Source organism: Phyllostomus discolor, chromosome 7 (genome assembly GCF_004126475.2).
Source record: "Phyllostomus discolor isolate MPI-MPIP mPhyDis1 chromosome 7, mPhyDis1.pri.v3, whole genome shotgun sequence".
Lineage (NCBI taxonomy): Eukaryota > Metazoa > Chordata > Mammalia > Chiroptera > Phyllostomidae > Phyllostomus > Phyllostomus discolor.
Window position 1 is genome coordinate 121,183,069 of NC_040909.2, and position 17,016 is coordinate 121,200,084.

The 17,016-nt window shown below is 35.0% G+C and overlaps 1 protein-coding gene across 1 annotated transcript in view; it reads right to left on the reverse strand.

Moving 5' to 3' along the window:
- CSMD3 (CUB and Sushi multiple domains 3) overlaps positions 1-17,016 on the reverse strand; it is an 893,237-nt gene that overhangs the window by 685,779 nt on the left and 190,442 nt on the right. Inside the window, 1 exon segment of the mRNA XM_028533680.2 lies at positions 5,831-6,025. Within this exon segment, the coding sequence (XP_028389481.1) occupies positions 5,831-6,025 (195 nt within the window).

Here is a 17,016-nt window from a genome sequence, read left to right on the forward strand (position 1 = left end):
GTTTCATCAGTTTATGTCATAAATGGACTTTTCAGAACGAGGTTAAGGTACATTAGAGAGTAACTGAAGCGTGGCCCGACTGACGGTAAAACAGCCAGCAGTTTTCCAAGGAGAAATGAAGAAGGGTCCAGTGACCTGGGAGACTTGTAATTCTTCCCTGTGGCCTGCCATCACTGGGATATTGCTGGCAGCCTATTGGAGAGACACTACACCCCCGTTGCCAAAGGATTCCTGCTTGACTTGCTCAGGTTTCCAGAGCACTGAGTATGGGAACACACTAACAGTGCATATCTTTGCACTACCTCCCTGACGCCAGTCTGAACAGTAAGTTCTTTACAAAGTATCACTTCTTTTTAATACACTCTGCTAGGTTTTCTATTATTTGTTTGTTTTACTTTTAACCTTTGATTAGAAGTCACATCTTTGGAGGGCTTTTGATGTAATTTTCATATAGGAAACACCTGGCCAAACCTTCCCTTCCCTTCCCCCTTTCCCACTGTTCCTTTAACTGCTCATTTCAATTCCTTCTTTGGGTATAACACTTTGATCCCAAATCACGTATCAAGGTTTATAGCGGGAGAATAATATTGTATGCTGACAAAAGAAACTGCTGTTATTACTCCATTAACTATTTATCGTGTAGCAGTAGAAGACAATTTCATACCAAGAAAAAAAATTAGAAGACCTTTCACTCTTCATGGTTAATTTAATTAGGTGTAATTTTTTTGCTTTGTAAGAGGCAACAGTTTACTTATTAGCACTTTTGCTTATCTGCACTGACAAATATTTGCTTTAGATGGAACCAGTGACATGACATCCACAGCACTAACATCCAAGCCTTCCTCTATCAGGATCTCCCCTGTGAGATCAAAATAAACAACATGTTTACATCATATACGTCAACGATCAGTGCTTTCTATGAATTCTCTTACACAAGGCCTGTCTAGAAGGTATCTAGCCATGTAATATGAAAAATAGAGAGATTTACTAAAGAAAATATAAGAAACACTGTACATAGGACAAGGATGTCCAAACCTCCTTCAGAGTAGGCACCTTGGGACCTCACACAGTTCTCCTAATCACTATCAGCTGCCCCATCATATTTTCCTGAATCTCACCAGTGGTCTGAAATCTCTTCCCTTTCAAAGGTGATTTTAGTTTTGGGTAAAGTCAGAGGGTGCCAAATCTGGGCTGTGGGGGGGGGAGTGGCTGAGTCACCTGGGTGATTTGATGGTTGGCCAAAATACTCTGCACAAAACGTGATGCGTGAGCAGTCATGTTGTGATGAAGCTGCCAGTCACCAGTTGTCCATAGCTACGGCCTTCAGAATCATCTTTCCACAAAAGAATTTTCAAGGTTAAAGAAAAATTTGATGCATATTGTTGCTCTACTATCTCAGTCATTTTGAATGTGACAGCCACACAGTACACATGCTCACTCAACAATGTCTACTGCCCCCACTGACTAGTGAAGTTTTCATTGTTCATGCATGTGCGTTCTAGTCCACTCTCCTTGGCTGCCAAGTTACATCGATGTTGTGAGACTGTTCTTGTTATAATAACAATGGCTGGACTTTTTCTGGACAGACCTCATATATTCCAGGATCTTTACTTTTGGCTATAAATTTACTCAAATCAACAAGGAAATACAACACTGAACATTTTTTATAATCTGTCCAAAATTCATCCTTTAATAAACCTTAAATGTACTATGATTAACTTTATATATTAGAATGTTAATTCTTCCAGCACATACTTTGATTTTTTTTTGTGGACCTAGATTTAGCTGTGTCAATAACACTGTAATTTATGTGTAATTTTTATATTTGTATTAGTTTGTGCTGAAGTGTGTATATCAAATGCCATTCTCAATATAGAATATCATTATGAATTTTAGCCTATTTAATCTAGGAATAACATATCAATTTTACATTGCCTGCCAACTGCTCACATTTAGTAAAAAATATTGGGAGACTGGGTAGAAAAGGACTCTGAGAACAGTCAAAGCTCAGTGGCGATAAGTGTAATGGAAATGTCTATCAGAGGACGGATGCAGAGAAGGAACGCATGCCAGGTGTTTTCATTCCCGACGTAGGGTTTCATTTTCATAGACTACTGTACAGCCCAGCATCAGGTAGTTAGCTGTCTTTTACAAATAATAGCAGATGGTATTGATAAAGCTCACCCTGCCTGTGAATAAACACAAAAACCCTTGCACCATACCCTCTAGGTTGAAGTGTCATTCATTTTTCTTAATTAAACTATCATTGTTCGGAAGCATCAAAAGAACTCCCTGAAAGCAAGTGTTCCATCATGGACAGACTCTATGTAAACACTAGGGGAAGCAAAAAGCCTATCATCGCAGGGTCATCAGCCCCCAACAAAGTTATAGAATAAAGAATCAGTATACTACCAAGTGGCAACAAACAAAGGGGAAGTCATGGACTGAAGAGTCTCCTATTTTTTTTTCAAAATTAATGATAACTATATAAAACCCAAATATACTGTCCCTCTATTCTTTCAGTTTTAATTTTAAAAAAATGGTTAGTGGGAAACAAATTGCTCCTTAGAAAATTAGGCCATGTGCTTTATGAAGTATGTCTTCATACACTCTACCTTCAATCAGTGACTATCAGTAACAGAGAACTGCCCTGGGGAAGGAAAAGATAATGATTGACTCATTGAAACTGTTCTTGCTCTGTGGACTTTCTGTGTCTAGTAAGACCTCTCTGAGAGTTCTTCTTAAAGCACTGTCCCTCGCTGAACTTTCTTCCACTCTCCTGGCAGAAATGAAGATTTTCCTTATTAAGGTGCCTAACAAACTTTATAGGTTGTGCTATTAAAGCAAGTGTCATATATTATTCTAATTATTTGATTACATTATGATAGTCCCACTAGAGCTCTGTTCTTAAAGGCTAAACTTGTTTCTTAATCATCTTTTTGATTTTCAGTGAATGAAATAATGCTTTGCACAAGGTGGGCCCACCCTTAATACATCTATTTCAATGAGTAAATGTATTTATTAGTATTATTGTTAAAGAGAAGAAAAGATGAACTTGACAGACTTAAGTTGAGCAGGCAGAATTTCCAAAAGCAGTAGGTGTCATTTTTGAGAAGATAAAAAATACCACAGAAGGTAGAATGGAAGTCAAAGGATATCAGTGTGGACTTGGGGAAGATGGGTCTATCCTATGGCAAAAGCAGGAAAAAAACAGCAACAATATGAAGTATTGGTTTTAGGTTTCGACTTGGATATGAAAATAATTGATTTCTATGCAGTTTCTGTTGACTGTAATTCCTTTCTCACAGTAGGAGATAGTAACAACTGCTGAAGGAAATTAGAAAAATAGAATTAGCATAAATAATAGCATAATATGTACCTGGCCTTTTACATATACTATCATATTAAACACTAATGGTGTTGTGAATTTGGTATCTCTATCTCTTTATCTTATTATAGCTAAAGAAATAGTCACCAGAATATTTTTTCTTAAAGGCCCGAGTCAGTAAGTGGCAGAATCAGTATTCAGACTCATCTGTCTTACTAAACAGGCTGTGAACTGAGATGGAGCAGGAGCCCAACAACAGAAATTAATGTTCAGTTAGTATTGGGACTGCTCTACTGAAACATTTAAAAAATGTTTCTTGGTTTTGAGTATCTCCTTAAGTCCTTTTGACTTATGCAGTTTTATGCTTTAAAAAAGTTGACTATGTGTCTTTTGGCTGATTCACATATAAAATTCCATTTCCTCCCATCATAAAATATTTTTTGAGAGTGATGCAAATTATTTTGTGGAAGTGTCAGTGTGGTAGCAAGCTCAGGCTTTGAAATCAGACAAAATAAGTTTAAATTTGACATCCTCATCACACCCCATTCACTGCTAGCAGAAATTTCTCCATGGATTCTAACATTTCTGCACATCTTGTGCTTCTGCTCTTTGTACCACATCATGCCTACCACGATGTTCATATAACAAATAGATCCAAAGAAAAGAAACAGTGCCTTCCACCACACTGAAGAGCAAGTTAGCTTACAAGCTTGGAAGAGAGAGATACGGTCTCCCTCCAGAGCAAAGGGCAGGTGTTCCCACTGTGAAGGATTTGATTTCCCCAAGTTCATGATTCCTCTCCTGTTATGCCACCTACTACATATGAAGCTATCTGACACTCTTCATGTCATTCTATGAGAATTGGGGCTAGCAGAACTGGCACAAATGTTGATTGATACATTAACTTCTACACTCTGAATAATGAACTCTCTTTTGTTTCTGACCCAAATGTCTTGTGTCTTCTTATCACCATTTAAGTAACTGTGGCAGAGAAACTTGTTAACTTGCAAGTTGAGTTAAATCTCATGCTCCTCATAGTTCTGGACACTGAATAACCTTGAGCAATAATTTTTAATTTTTTGAGCTTCAGTTTCCTATTGTGAAATTTAAAAATGATTATGCTTATAATTTCTTAGTACACAATAAGTGCTCAAATAAATGGTAGTTAATAGTCATAGAAATAGTACCAGCAGTAGCAACAGAAACAGTAGTAATAACAGTAATAACAATAATAGGACTAGTAATAACAGTAATAGGAGTATTAGTACTAGTAGTGGTAACAGTAATAGTAGTAGCAACAGCATCAAAGGGAGATAATATTGAAAGAATATCATATGTGGCAGATATTTTACCCAGTGGGAGTTGTAAGCTATCTATTTGATCTTCAACAAATAAACAGACCGGCTTTTCCTCTCACTGGTTAAATGAGATAAATTTCACAGAGTTGATGATTTGCCTAAGGTAACTCACATTGTAATTGTCAGATCAGGGACAAGAAGCTAGCTGTGTCTGATTTCCAGTGGTTTTTCCTGCATACATTTGTGGCCACATGTTTGAACTAAGCAGTTGGACATCCCTACATCACATCCATACAGGGTAGAGGAATTACAGAAGCAGATGTCAAAAGATAAATGACCCATCTCTTTTGTTTTTTCTAGAAAAATGAAGCCCAGGGAGAAAGCAATGTCAGTCTCCAGAATTTCTGGGGGTATGATTCACCCATGATTTCTGCTAATGTGGAACACATTCTGTCTTCTAGTCTCTGTATGGTTTTTAAAAAATTGTAAATGATTTTTTGAGAGAGAGAGAGAAAGAGAGAGAGTTTTTTTTGTTCCACTTATTTATGCATTCATTGATTGATTCTTGTATTGTGCCTGACGAGATCAAACCCATGACTTTGGTGTATCAGGATCACGCTCTTAACTAAATGAGCTACCCAGCCAGGGCCCAGTCTCTGTCCTTTGAAATTATGTCCACACTGCCAAATTATCGTGTTTTCCCCATAATACCAATAATGTTTACCAGCATTGGTAATAAAGTATACAGCATTCCTATCTTCACAATTGCCCATTCTCAGTTCTCTACCAGAAATCTTTAAAAGATTCACAGATCCAGTCAGTAAATTCAAAGTTAAAGAAAAGGTCCATGACTTTGACAACCTAATTAAATTTCTAAACATCATAAACTCTAAACATCATAATATAAATTAGAAGACACATACATAAACAATGTATGCATAAATATGTATATAAATGTAAAAGTATATTTTACTTCTTTCATTTGACAAATAAAGCCACATTTTGCCTAACATTTTTCTAAACTTGTCATGTAGTATATGACATATAAGTAATGTTTATGTTTCATATATTACAAAAGGAACAACTGTCAAACACCAATCATGTTTTGCAAATATACTACCTGATTATAACTTCTTCTTTTAAAATATTTTCATTGTGTCTAATATACAGCCGGCATAAAAATAAACATTATATTTCTCCTTACCTCTGCAGATGGGAACCGGAAAATCCCATGAAGCTGTATTAACGGAATTGGCTATACAGGTGAGTTGAGGGTGGCCATCTAGGATGTATCCAGTTACGCAGTTGTAGCGGATCTTGTCCCCAACGTCGAACCTTGTACCATATAATACACCTTTGGGTGGGACTCCTGGATTTCCACAAGAGCTACTCTGCAACTCTGTAGAAGACAGGAAAAGGGTAGTGTATAGTTATTTAGTATTTTAACATATATTTTAAAGTTTTAAATTTATAAATATGTAGATATAATTGTATTCTATCCTTTTAAGGAGGTCACAAAAAATGTCTTCCATATAAACACATGTAACACAAAAAAATGGAGAAAGAAACTAAATTTTACTAAACAAACATCAGATTTTTTGGCTGAAAAAATTACATACTTCATATGAGATCTGTCCAGAAAGTGTCTAGCCATAGATGAAAAATAGAAACATTTATTGAAGAAAATACAAGATATGGGAAAAACTATACATAGGACAATGACACCTCAGTCCCCTTCAAAGTAGGCAACTTGGGACCTCACACAGTTCTCCCAGCATCTCTTCCACTGTTCAAAACATTCTGCAAAATCCTTTGTTGGAATTGCCATCAGCTGTCCCATTGTATTTTCCTGAATCTCATAGATGGTCTTAAATCTCTTCCCTTTCAAAGGTGATTTTACTTTTGGGAAAAGCCAGAAGTTGCAGGGTGCCAAATCTCGGCTGTCGGGAGGCTGAGTAACCTGAGTGACTTGATATTCCTCCAGAAAACTGCACAAGACATGATGCATGAGTGGTACATTGTCATGATGATAATGCCCATCACCAGCTGCCCATAGCTGTGGCCTTCTGAGTCACCCAAATAGTTTCAGTAGAGGAATGTTCAAGCTTAACACAAAATCTGATGCAGATTCGTTTTTCCACTCAGTCATTTTGAATGCAATAGTCACACAATACACATGTTCACCCAATGATGTCTACCACCCCACTGACTGGTATAGTGAAGTCATCATTGTTCATATATATGTATTCCAGCCCACTCTCCTTGATTGCCAAATTACATCAATGTCACACAAACTGTCCTCATTAGATTAACAATGCCTGGACTTTTTCCAACAGACCTCATACTATTTAATCTTTGTAGCAATTCTAAAATCAGTATTACTTATATTGTACAGATAAGTAAAACAGATTAATACGATTTACATGGCTTCTTAAAAGTTACATTCTACTAACATAGTAATAAGAAATCAGTTTTATTGATACATTCCACATTATTGTGATGTTTATACTTAACCCTATAACATGAGCATTCACCTGGAAATAATACACATTTGGATGAAAATTCTTTTTTACTTAAATGAGAAAAATATAATGCTGTAAAAATAGACATAGTTTTGAAGATAGAGATTGAGCTACGGTGCCATCTGTCATTTGTTTAACCTTGAAAATATAATAAAACTATAATAAGTATATAAACTTGTGAAGTTTTAATTAGATCAATACACAAAATGTCTGATATATCAGAGTAGTTTACCTAGTGCCTTATTTTAGTTGATGTTAAAAAGTATGTAAGTATATAAATATGAGATCTAAAATAAATACTTATTTCAGAGAAAAATCAATTTCACTTTATATTTTAAAAAATGAAAAAAAAATTCATAGAAATAGCAGAACTTATAGAGTCTAATGAGGTTAGGGGAGAATTTTTTCCCTTATATTATTTTCTAAATTTCTAATTTATAAACATCCTATTATATTCCTTTCATTTTCATGCTATAAATAGTAATCAATAGAAGTAAAAAAAAGTAATGAATTCCTGGGCTAAAAATGTATTCCAGTTTGAGTAAAGCCTATAATTCAGTTATTGGTATTATGCAAATGTTAATTTCCTAGTTTTGACTTTAATACTATGGTTACATATGTGATAAATACTAAGGAAAGCCGGATTAAAATATACGAGAAATCTGAACTGTTTTCACAAATTACATGAATATCTGAAATTACTGCAAAATAAAAAGCTAAAAAAGACATTTCAAGGCAAAATGAAGTACACTTCTATTTCGTTCAATAGTCATCCCATTTGTGCAGTTATCAATGTGATCTCATTTTATATTAAGCCAAATAGTAATAAACAACTTTATGCTGAAAATACCAGTAACTTTATTACATAAATAGCACAATTAAAAATGTTTCATACTATGAAGTGGCTTTACAAAAGTGATGTCATTTATGGATAATAAGCGTATGTAGAACTGAAATTTTCCATTTTTATACATGAGGTCTATTGGAACTGTTTCAAAGATAGAAAAGTAAAGCACATAACTAGTATCAATTAAATACCACTGGTTTTTATAAATAGCACACAATTTCCTTACTCTTCCTCAGCACTTAATGACATCATGAACTAATATTTTAAATATCAGTAACCAAGGTTAATCATTCGTAATATTTTACCTTACTATTTTTGCCAGGCTTATGCTACTAGCTAATTTTCTGTAAAGTTCAAAACATGTATTGTCTATGAATTTGGAGCAATTTTTTAAAAATGCAATTTAAAATGGATAGTTAATTTTAAAATAGCTAATTTTTTGAAAACTTATTTGATTAATAGATGAGATATTTGCTGCAGGAAATGATGAAGTTAATAGGTTTTGATAAATTGAATAAGAACTCGATCTTTTGAATATAATATTAATAAAGGAAATACTTTTAATGAAACTACCACTTGTGGTCTTAGAATCCATCCACTTCTTTCCCTCCCACTCCTTAAAAAATAATTAAGGTCAAGACTTCAATTATCATAAAGTTATATATTTAGGAGAAAAAGCAGTTTCCAAATTATTTCACAGGAAGCAGTTAGGCATAGAAATAACAGGAAAGAGACAGAGGAAAGCTTTAAATAATTATACTCAGATTTAACTTGGACTTGAATGAACAAATAAACATTACCCAGAACAAAGTACCTAAAGCAAAAATGGACAACAAATGAAGTGAATCAATGAATGAATAACACTAGTTGAAATCTTAATAAATTAGCCAATCTGTCCCCTGCTCTGTGGCTGAATTACTTCTAAACCAACAGATAAGAATTTAGACGGTTTCAAATGAAACTAAAAGAAGATAATTTAAAACAGATAATTCCTTCTTCAATTGGTTTTGTTTTTGACCTTCATTAAATAAGAACAACTATACTTCATCCCCTGTAGACCAAAGACAGTTACTAAAACACTTCACAATGAGGTTTAATAGATTCTAATTCTATATACACTGCTTATGGATTCTATTTTTTTGCCATCTCCCATCCTTTAATTTGGGACTTCTCTTTAGGATCTCTATTCCTAATTTAAAATGCAGGGCCAAGAAGGATGTGTTATTAACTAAAAGAATTATATAACCAACCATCAAAATATACTTTATATTGATTGAAAATTCACTTTTTGTTCTTCATTAAAAAAAATAAATAGTGCTGCATATTTGAATTTTTTAACTAATTTAGCTTTCTTATTAATATGAGTTTCAGATGCTAAATTAGACTAATTTTTTGGCACTGAATCTACTAGCTATGAAGAGTTTGAATTTTAAAAGTGAGGCAGAGAGAGACAATTACTATAGGATTTCACTGTTATGTGGAATCTAATGAACAAAATAAACAAACAGAAGACACAGGCTCACAGATACACAGATCAGACGGACAGAAGGCAGGGGTGTTGGGGGACTCGGTGAAGCGTGAAGGTATTGAACAGGACAAATTGGTAGTTACAGAGCAGTCACAGAGATGTCGACTGCAGCACAGGAAATACAGTCAATAATGTGGCGATGACTATACGTGGGGCCAGGTGGGTATTTGAGTAAGCAGGGGGATCACCTGTAAAGTACCCGATTTTCTAACCACTTTATTGAGCATCTGAAACTAATACAGAATAATATTGAATATAAATTGTAATTGAAAAATTGAATAAATAAGTAAATAAAGAGTTTGAATTCCAAGGCAAAATGAAGACATATGCTATGTTTAGTACTAAGCTCATTATAAACTAATCATTAACATGCACATTATTTACAATAAATAATTTTAATTATTATAAAATTACCCTTAAGAAAAATAAAGACTTAAGCAATAAAATGAATAATTCTCATTTAATCCATCCCATGTACCTGCAAAATAATCACATTGTACTTATCATTTCAATTCATTTCTGAAGCAAATACTTACATCTAAAAGCAGAATTGCCAAACAGACTGTTTTCTTCTTTCACCAAAGATGCCTCTAATATATCAATCAAATTTTAGGTGGTTAAAATAAAGCAATTATGGAATGCTGACAAATTCTACCTGACATTTATTCCATAATTCAAGTACTAAGTTGGGGTTGGAGTGGGGTGCTGGGCGTGGGGGAGGCACGGCAAGTTATTTTTGCCACACTGTTGCTGAGCACTGGTCAGTTTTTAAATGCAAAAATGAATATATAAAAGAAACTCCTCTTGTACTGCAGCCTTATTTGAATTAATTCTTGAAATCTATCTCATGGGATAAAGTGTGTAGATAAAACAGAAATACTTAGAGTACACAGTTTAGTGAATTGAGAAGGTCACTGGAAAATGTGTCTGAAGACATTACATTCAAAATATGTTTCTGTTGATTAGGTTCTACGTATAGGTGAGATCATATGGTATTTGTCTTTCACCACCTGGCTTATTTCACTTAGCATAATTGCTCTCCAGTTTCATCCACGCTGTCACAAAGGGTAGGAGCTCCTTCTTTCTTTCTGCTGTGTAGTATCCCATGGTGTAAATGTACCACAGTTTTTTGACCCATTTATTTACTAATGGGCACTTAGGTTGCTTCCAGCACTGGACAAAACAAACAAGCAAGTATAATATAATCAGAGACAGTGAAATTAAGAACAATCTGATAGTAACCAAAGGGAAGGTAGGAGGGAATAATGGGGGGAAGGGGGGAAGGGTTTTCAGGAACAACCATATAAATCACATGGACAAAACCAAGAAGGGTGGAAGCAGGGGAGGGAGATTGGGATGGATGTGGAGGGGTAAGTGGTGGGGGTAAATGCAAACAACTGTACTTGAACAACAATAAAACAATTTAAAAAATATGTCTCTGAATATGGTAGAGAACCTTTAGTTAAGTTTACTACTCTATCCACAACTAATGATTAAGCTAACTCAAATTCATCTTTTTTAATTGAAAAGATATGTGTTTTATTTATTCTCTCTTCTCAGAGATATTGAAATTATCAGCAAATATGATGAAGGCATTTTGGCAACATAAACTATTTTAGAGTATGAAGTATGGATTATGCAGCAACAAATTACTTGGAAAAGATCCAAGAAAAGCAAAAACCCAACTGTGTTACAGAAGTTAAAGTTTAACGACACTTGTCAATATTAGTTGAAAGGAAACACAACTCATCAAAAACTCTTGAGGGTTACTACTAACATTGCTCTGTGATGTGCACAAGCTAAAGCAACACCACCTCCTCCTGCTTTCTAAGAGTTCACAATTTAGGAAAGTCAGTAGTCTCAATGTGATTGTTGAGATCAGCTCTGAGCCATACCCTGTCCTAGGCACATAGACACTCATATTTCCAATTATATTTCACAACACACCCAAAAACACACATGATTTTCCTCATTGTACAGAAAGGGAGCCTGAGACTGAGATAAATTATATAATTTCCTCAAGGCCACCTGACTAATAAACAGTAGACTTGTTGTTCAAGCTTAGATGTCTCACACTTAAAAGTCTCAGATTCTCTTCCAATTGCATGCTGTTATCCATGAAAAGTGGGTATTTATTATTTTTACAAATGTCTATTTAGCAGCTACTATGGGCAATGCTCCAGATACACAGATTTGCATATGATACATAGGGTCCTGCCCTCATGGAGTTTATCACCTGGTATTGACAATGGCAATACAGAATTAATTACAGAATATTAATTTTAATGTGCCTAATAAAATAAACTAACATATATGCTATAATAAAAGTATACAATTGAGAAAACTTAACTAGTCTTGATTAAGAGGAGATCTGAAAAGTATTGCATGATAAAGTAAGGTTTAAGTTGAGATCAGAAATAGGATAAGGAGTTAGCTGGATAAAAAAGAGAAAAGTTAGTAAGTATATTCAAAATTTTAAAATGTAAGAATCAATGTACTATAATAATTATTGGACTTAGCGATGTAGTGAATACAGGTTCTATGAATGCGATAGGGTAGAAAATGAAGCGGGGAAAAACATTCCAAAAGAGTGGAACAAAAATAGGCCCATACAGTGAATGTATATGCTATGCATAGGCTCCTGAACAGAAAGGGGTGCTATTTAAGTCATCGCATTTTGTTTGTTCGTTTTTGAGGGAAACAAGGTAAGCTCTTCAGAACAGAATAACTGAAAGTAAACATTGAAATCCATTCTAAAGAAATATAGGCAGAGGTTTTCCTAATTATGTATGGTATATACTGTGTGAATGCACAAACTTACTACTAGAGTAATATTGAATATGAATGATTATTAAAAATATTCCTCAAAATTTTAAAACAAAGAGTAGCCAAAATAATATATACATATTAAATATGAGAATATCAAATAGGGCTGTTGATATGATTACATAAAATATTTCATGCAATTAATTTCCATGCTGAGCCAGCTCTTTCTACATAGAGGGTATTATGAGCTCAACAAATTGTAGCTCTATTATTATTATAATAATTTTGTATTTGAGATATCTAAATTAGGTGTGATTAAGTTATGATCTACTACACATAGGGTCATGTCTTCATTAAATGCTTATGTTATGTCATTCCTGCTGTCTTAAAAAATTAGTCAAAAGTAGTAATTTAGTCAAGGGTAAAATTCAATTAATCTTCTCTATATCATAAATGAAATTCAAGAAATAATCTCAACTCCTCTATTAGTTGGTACCATTTATCAATCATTATGCCAGGCACGATGATTATAAAAAGATATGAGTTCACAGTAGTTTTTTCTTTTTAAAGAAAAATTGTTCAAAAGTCAAATGTAAATCCTGAAAGACAGTATATAGAAAGAACTATAGGGGAAAGGGTTTTCATCATGTTTTCCTTCAAGAAATTCAATAAAACTCTACTAAGCAATTTACAAAGAGTGAGTTGTACTACATAAACACACAAAATAAACTTGACTCTAAGAAATCCCCAATTTGTTAGGAGCACACAGATAATTGTGAAAGGCAAGATACTTAACAAAATATCAAGAAGCAAACCTGACCTTGAAAATTGGAATGAAAATGGAATAAAAGGGATACCATGACTACAGAATCGCATAATTATTCAGTCAAGTAGATGAAGCATGATCCTGCTAAGATCAATTAACAATGTTTTAAAACACTGTAAAATTATATCTACTAAGGGACATAAAATCAAGTTGTTTGTACTTCTTACAGAAAATTAATCTCAAGGCTTTATTTCCCAGATGATTAAAAATAACTTAGAAAAACATAACAGCAAGTTAAACCACCTAATACCCAGCCATCCTGAGACTTCAAAGCACTTAGCAAACTAATATGTTCTCTAACTTTTTTAGTGGTATGAAATGTTCTTTTATTACAGATACTGAGCCACTCCATTCATATAAGATAGAAATGGCATCATTTAAGAATTCATTTGGAGACTGATTTGAGGAAATATTTTGTGAATATTTTGAATCAGTTACTGAATTTGCAATGATCTCATGGTGTTTAATTCATGTATATACCTGAATTTTCATTCAGATATATATAAATTTTCATTCAGCTCTAAGATACAACGGAATGAAATTTGTTTCTTTATGCATTTTCTTTCTCACTAGACTGTGAGCACCTTGAAAACAGGGTTTCTAATTCATCTTTGTGTTTCAAGAACTTAGCCTATTGCCTGGTAATGTTGTTAATAAGTGACTAGGATTGCTCAGTTTATTGAGCTATTTCCTCTGCTAGAAACACATAAAAGAGGATCATCACACAGAGTTTGTGAGAGTAAATGCAGAGACACAGATGACAGAGAGGACCCATAGAGCATCAGACGGCTTCAGGCACACCACCAGTTAAACCAGCGTCAGGACAAGCCCTGGGCCACGCTGGCAACACATGATCTTGCTGGGTCAAACCACACACTTTGCCATTGAAATCTGTTGTTGTTTTTTTTAAGATTTTATCCATTTATTCTCAGGGGGAGGGGAAGGGAAGGAGAAAGAGATGGAGAGAAAGAAACAATGTGCAGTTGCCCCTGGAACACCCCCCACTGGGGACCTGGCCCGCAACCCAGGCATGTGCCCTGACTAGGAATCAAACTGACCATCCTCTGGTTTAGAAGTCCATGCTCAATCTATTGAGCTACACCAGCCAGGGATGTTTTTCCCCCTAATTAAACTGTATTAAATTCTATAAGACAGATGGTAAATATACGCACAATTCTTTTTTTTTCTTTTTATTGTTGTCCAAACTACTGGTTATGTCACAAGTCCTCACTGATGTTGAGATGGAGCAAATGTTAGTCCACATTTGCCTCTTAAAACCACACTGAAATTTTGAAAAGCTTTTTTCAGATTTGGCAATCCAAGGAAGAATGTCCACTACCATTTTTCTTATCTTCACTTAAGAAAGGGAATTCAAACAATTGGTTGCTGGGGAAGAAATGAGAGCACACCAGCACTGTCTTAGTTAATATGCCTACGAGAACCTTGGAATACTAGATTGGTTTAGGTGGGAGAAGGGAGGATGCACATAGATTACAATATATTTCAAGCAGTAGAAAGATAAAAGCCTAATGCTACACATATTTTTTTTCAAATTAAGATAAATCTGCAGGTGGGCGGATTATATTTCTTCCAAGTGAGGGAAGTATGGGGCACTGAAAGGGTCAGTGTGAACCAGACAAATAAAAATGTATGCTGCCTAGGCAGCAACAGCCCATTTGGAATGTGGGGTGTGGATAGAGCCCACAGACAACACAGGTGACATGTTGAAAACCAGTTTGAAAGTAATGGTCAGATACAGTGGAGAATACCCACTGCACAACATCCAAAGAATAGCAGTTGCTAGATATGTAATTTTGGTATGTGAATAAGAGGCAATTAATGCTCTTTCTGTTTCAAATATCTGGGTCCTTTTTGACAAAACAAAATTTACCACTGAAAATGAACTGATGAAAAATTGTATTTTTGTCCTGTAAACTATCTACCACTGCATTAAAATAAATAGGCGGTGAGGTCATTAAATATAAAAAATTATGATTATTTAAACCTAACTATATCCTGTGTAGCTACTAGAATATTAACAAAGCAAATATATAGAGAGAATGGGGGCATATTAGAAGCCATCCTCACTTTACAGTTTCTAAAAATGGAGTGATGCAGCATCTGGCATGGGTGGCATTTGATAACTTGATTCAGAATAGAAAAACATGAATAGAGTCTCCCCTCTTTATGACAGAATTGGGACAATATCTGTATTAAGGCTTTTAGATAAAAGCAAGTTAATTCTTTTAAAAATGTGTTAAGCTGATTGTGGATAATTTACTAGATTATATACTCATTGAAAAAGAGTGAGTGAGAGATGCCACTATATTTCAGCAATTAATCAATCACCAAATTGAAGCCTGAGGTATAAATGTGAAAGGGATATAAAAATAGGACACTATCTCCATTCCTTTTGAAATTCTAACTCAGCTGGAAACATAGGGCATGCATGCATACTCTGACCTTCTGGTAATTAAATAATAAAATAGATTCCACAAGATAAAGTAAAAATTAAATAACATATGCTTATGCAAAAGGTGGAAAACTGTATGAGATACAATAAATAGGATTTTATTTGAAGAGGAATCAAGAGAAAAGTCAAATAAATTGCAGGAATAAAGGCCCCTAGAGAGGAATGTACAAGATGTGGTCAAGGGCAAAATGCAGAATAAATGGCTTGAGCAGAACACCGTAGATGTGGAAACACAGAATGAAACTTTAGAACAGAATGTCAGGGTCACACTTTGGAGAGCCTTTAGATCAGCTGTCTGGGGGTCAATGCTATGCTAATACTACAAAAGGCCTCAAAATGAAATGGCTTCGATAGCTAGCAGTTATTTCTTGTACGTGAGTCTCTGACTGGTCTAGGCCAGGATGGATCAGGCTATACTCTGAGGTCATCAGGGACTCAGATTTTTTTCCATTTTACTGCTCTATCATCCTTTAGGTCATTGTGTTTAAACGACGAAGCTGGACCATCAAAAACACTGACATTCAGGCTACTGAGAGTTGAATCAGAGAAAGAAATGCCCCCTCCCTTCCATAACGCCTGACAAAACCCCTTCTCAAGTTACTACATCCTGCTCAAATCCAAGGCTTCCTAGAGAGGCACAAAGTCTGTTTTGTTTTTTGTTTTGTTTTATTTTGTTTTGTTTTCCATTAAGGCCAACTCTATATCCTCATGGATCAGTGACCTGTTATAGAAGGAAATGTTCATGGAAGTGAATAGGTGCTGATGGACTGAAATGAAAATCCTCCATTCTTGGAAGGCCCTGGTTCTGTCCTGGAAAAGGTGCTGCCTTGTCTTGTATCCTGAGCTGTCCCTTGACACTTCCTGTTGGACGGTTCTTCCTCATCCATATTCTCTGCAGCAAACTTTGAGGTGGGTGAGGGAAGGTAGACTACCCTTGGGAGTACACAGTTCTTACATTCTACATCTGCTAATGTAGGTTCAGTGCTTGAAAACGGCCTTAAGGACTGAACAATCAAAGTGATTTGAAAATGAGTTCTAGAATTTATTTGGCTAAAATTTCCTTCAAAATCTTATTAGGGACTGGCTTGCACGCTTCCAGTTATTGTCATGTGCCAGGGAACACTCACCACCCACCCACACCCTGCTTTAACCTTTCCTCTCATTCTCTTTTCAGCGGGAACTACCTCGGGGTGATCTGAAGCAACCTGCAGGAATGAAACTCGCTTTACCTGATTTCTACTCCATCCTTGGAGTAAGAAAACAGGAGACTTACCAAGCCTTCTTACTCTTACCATAACATAGCAGTTGACTTTTCCATTCCATAAATCACCAGGATTTTAGACTCTATTTCCTTAAATCTCCCCTTGAAAAAGAGCCAATATAGTCCTGAGCCCGAATCTTTGTTGTAAGACCTTTTCAAAGGGAGTC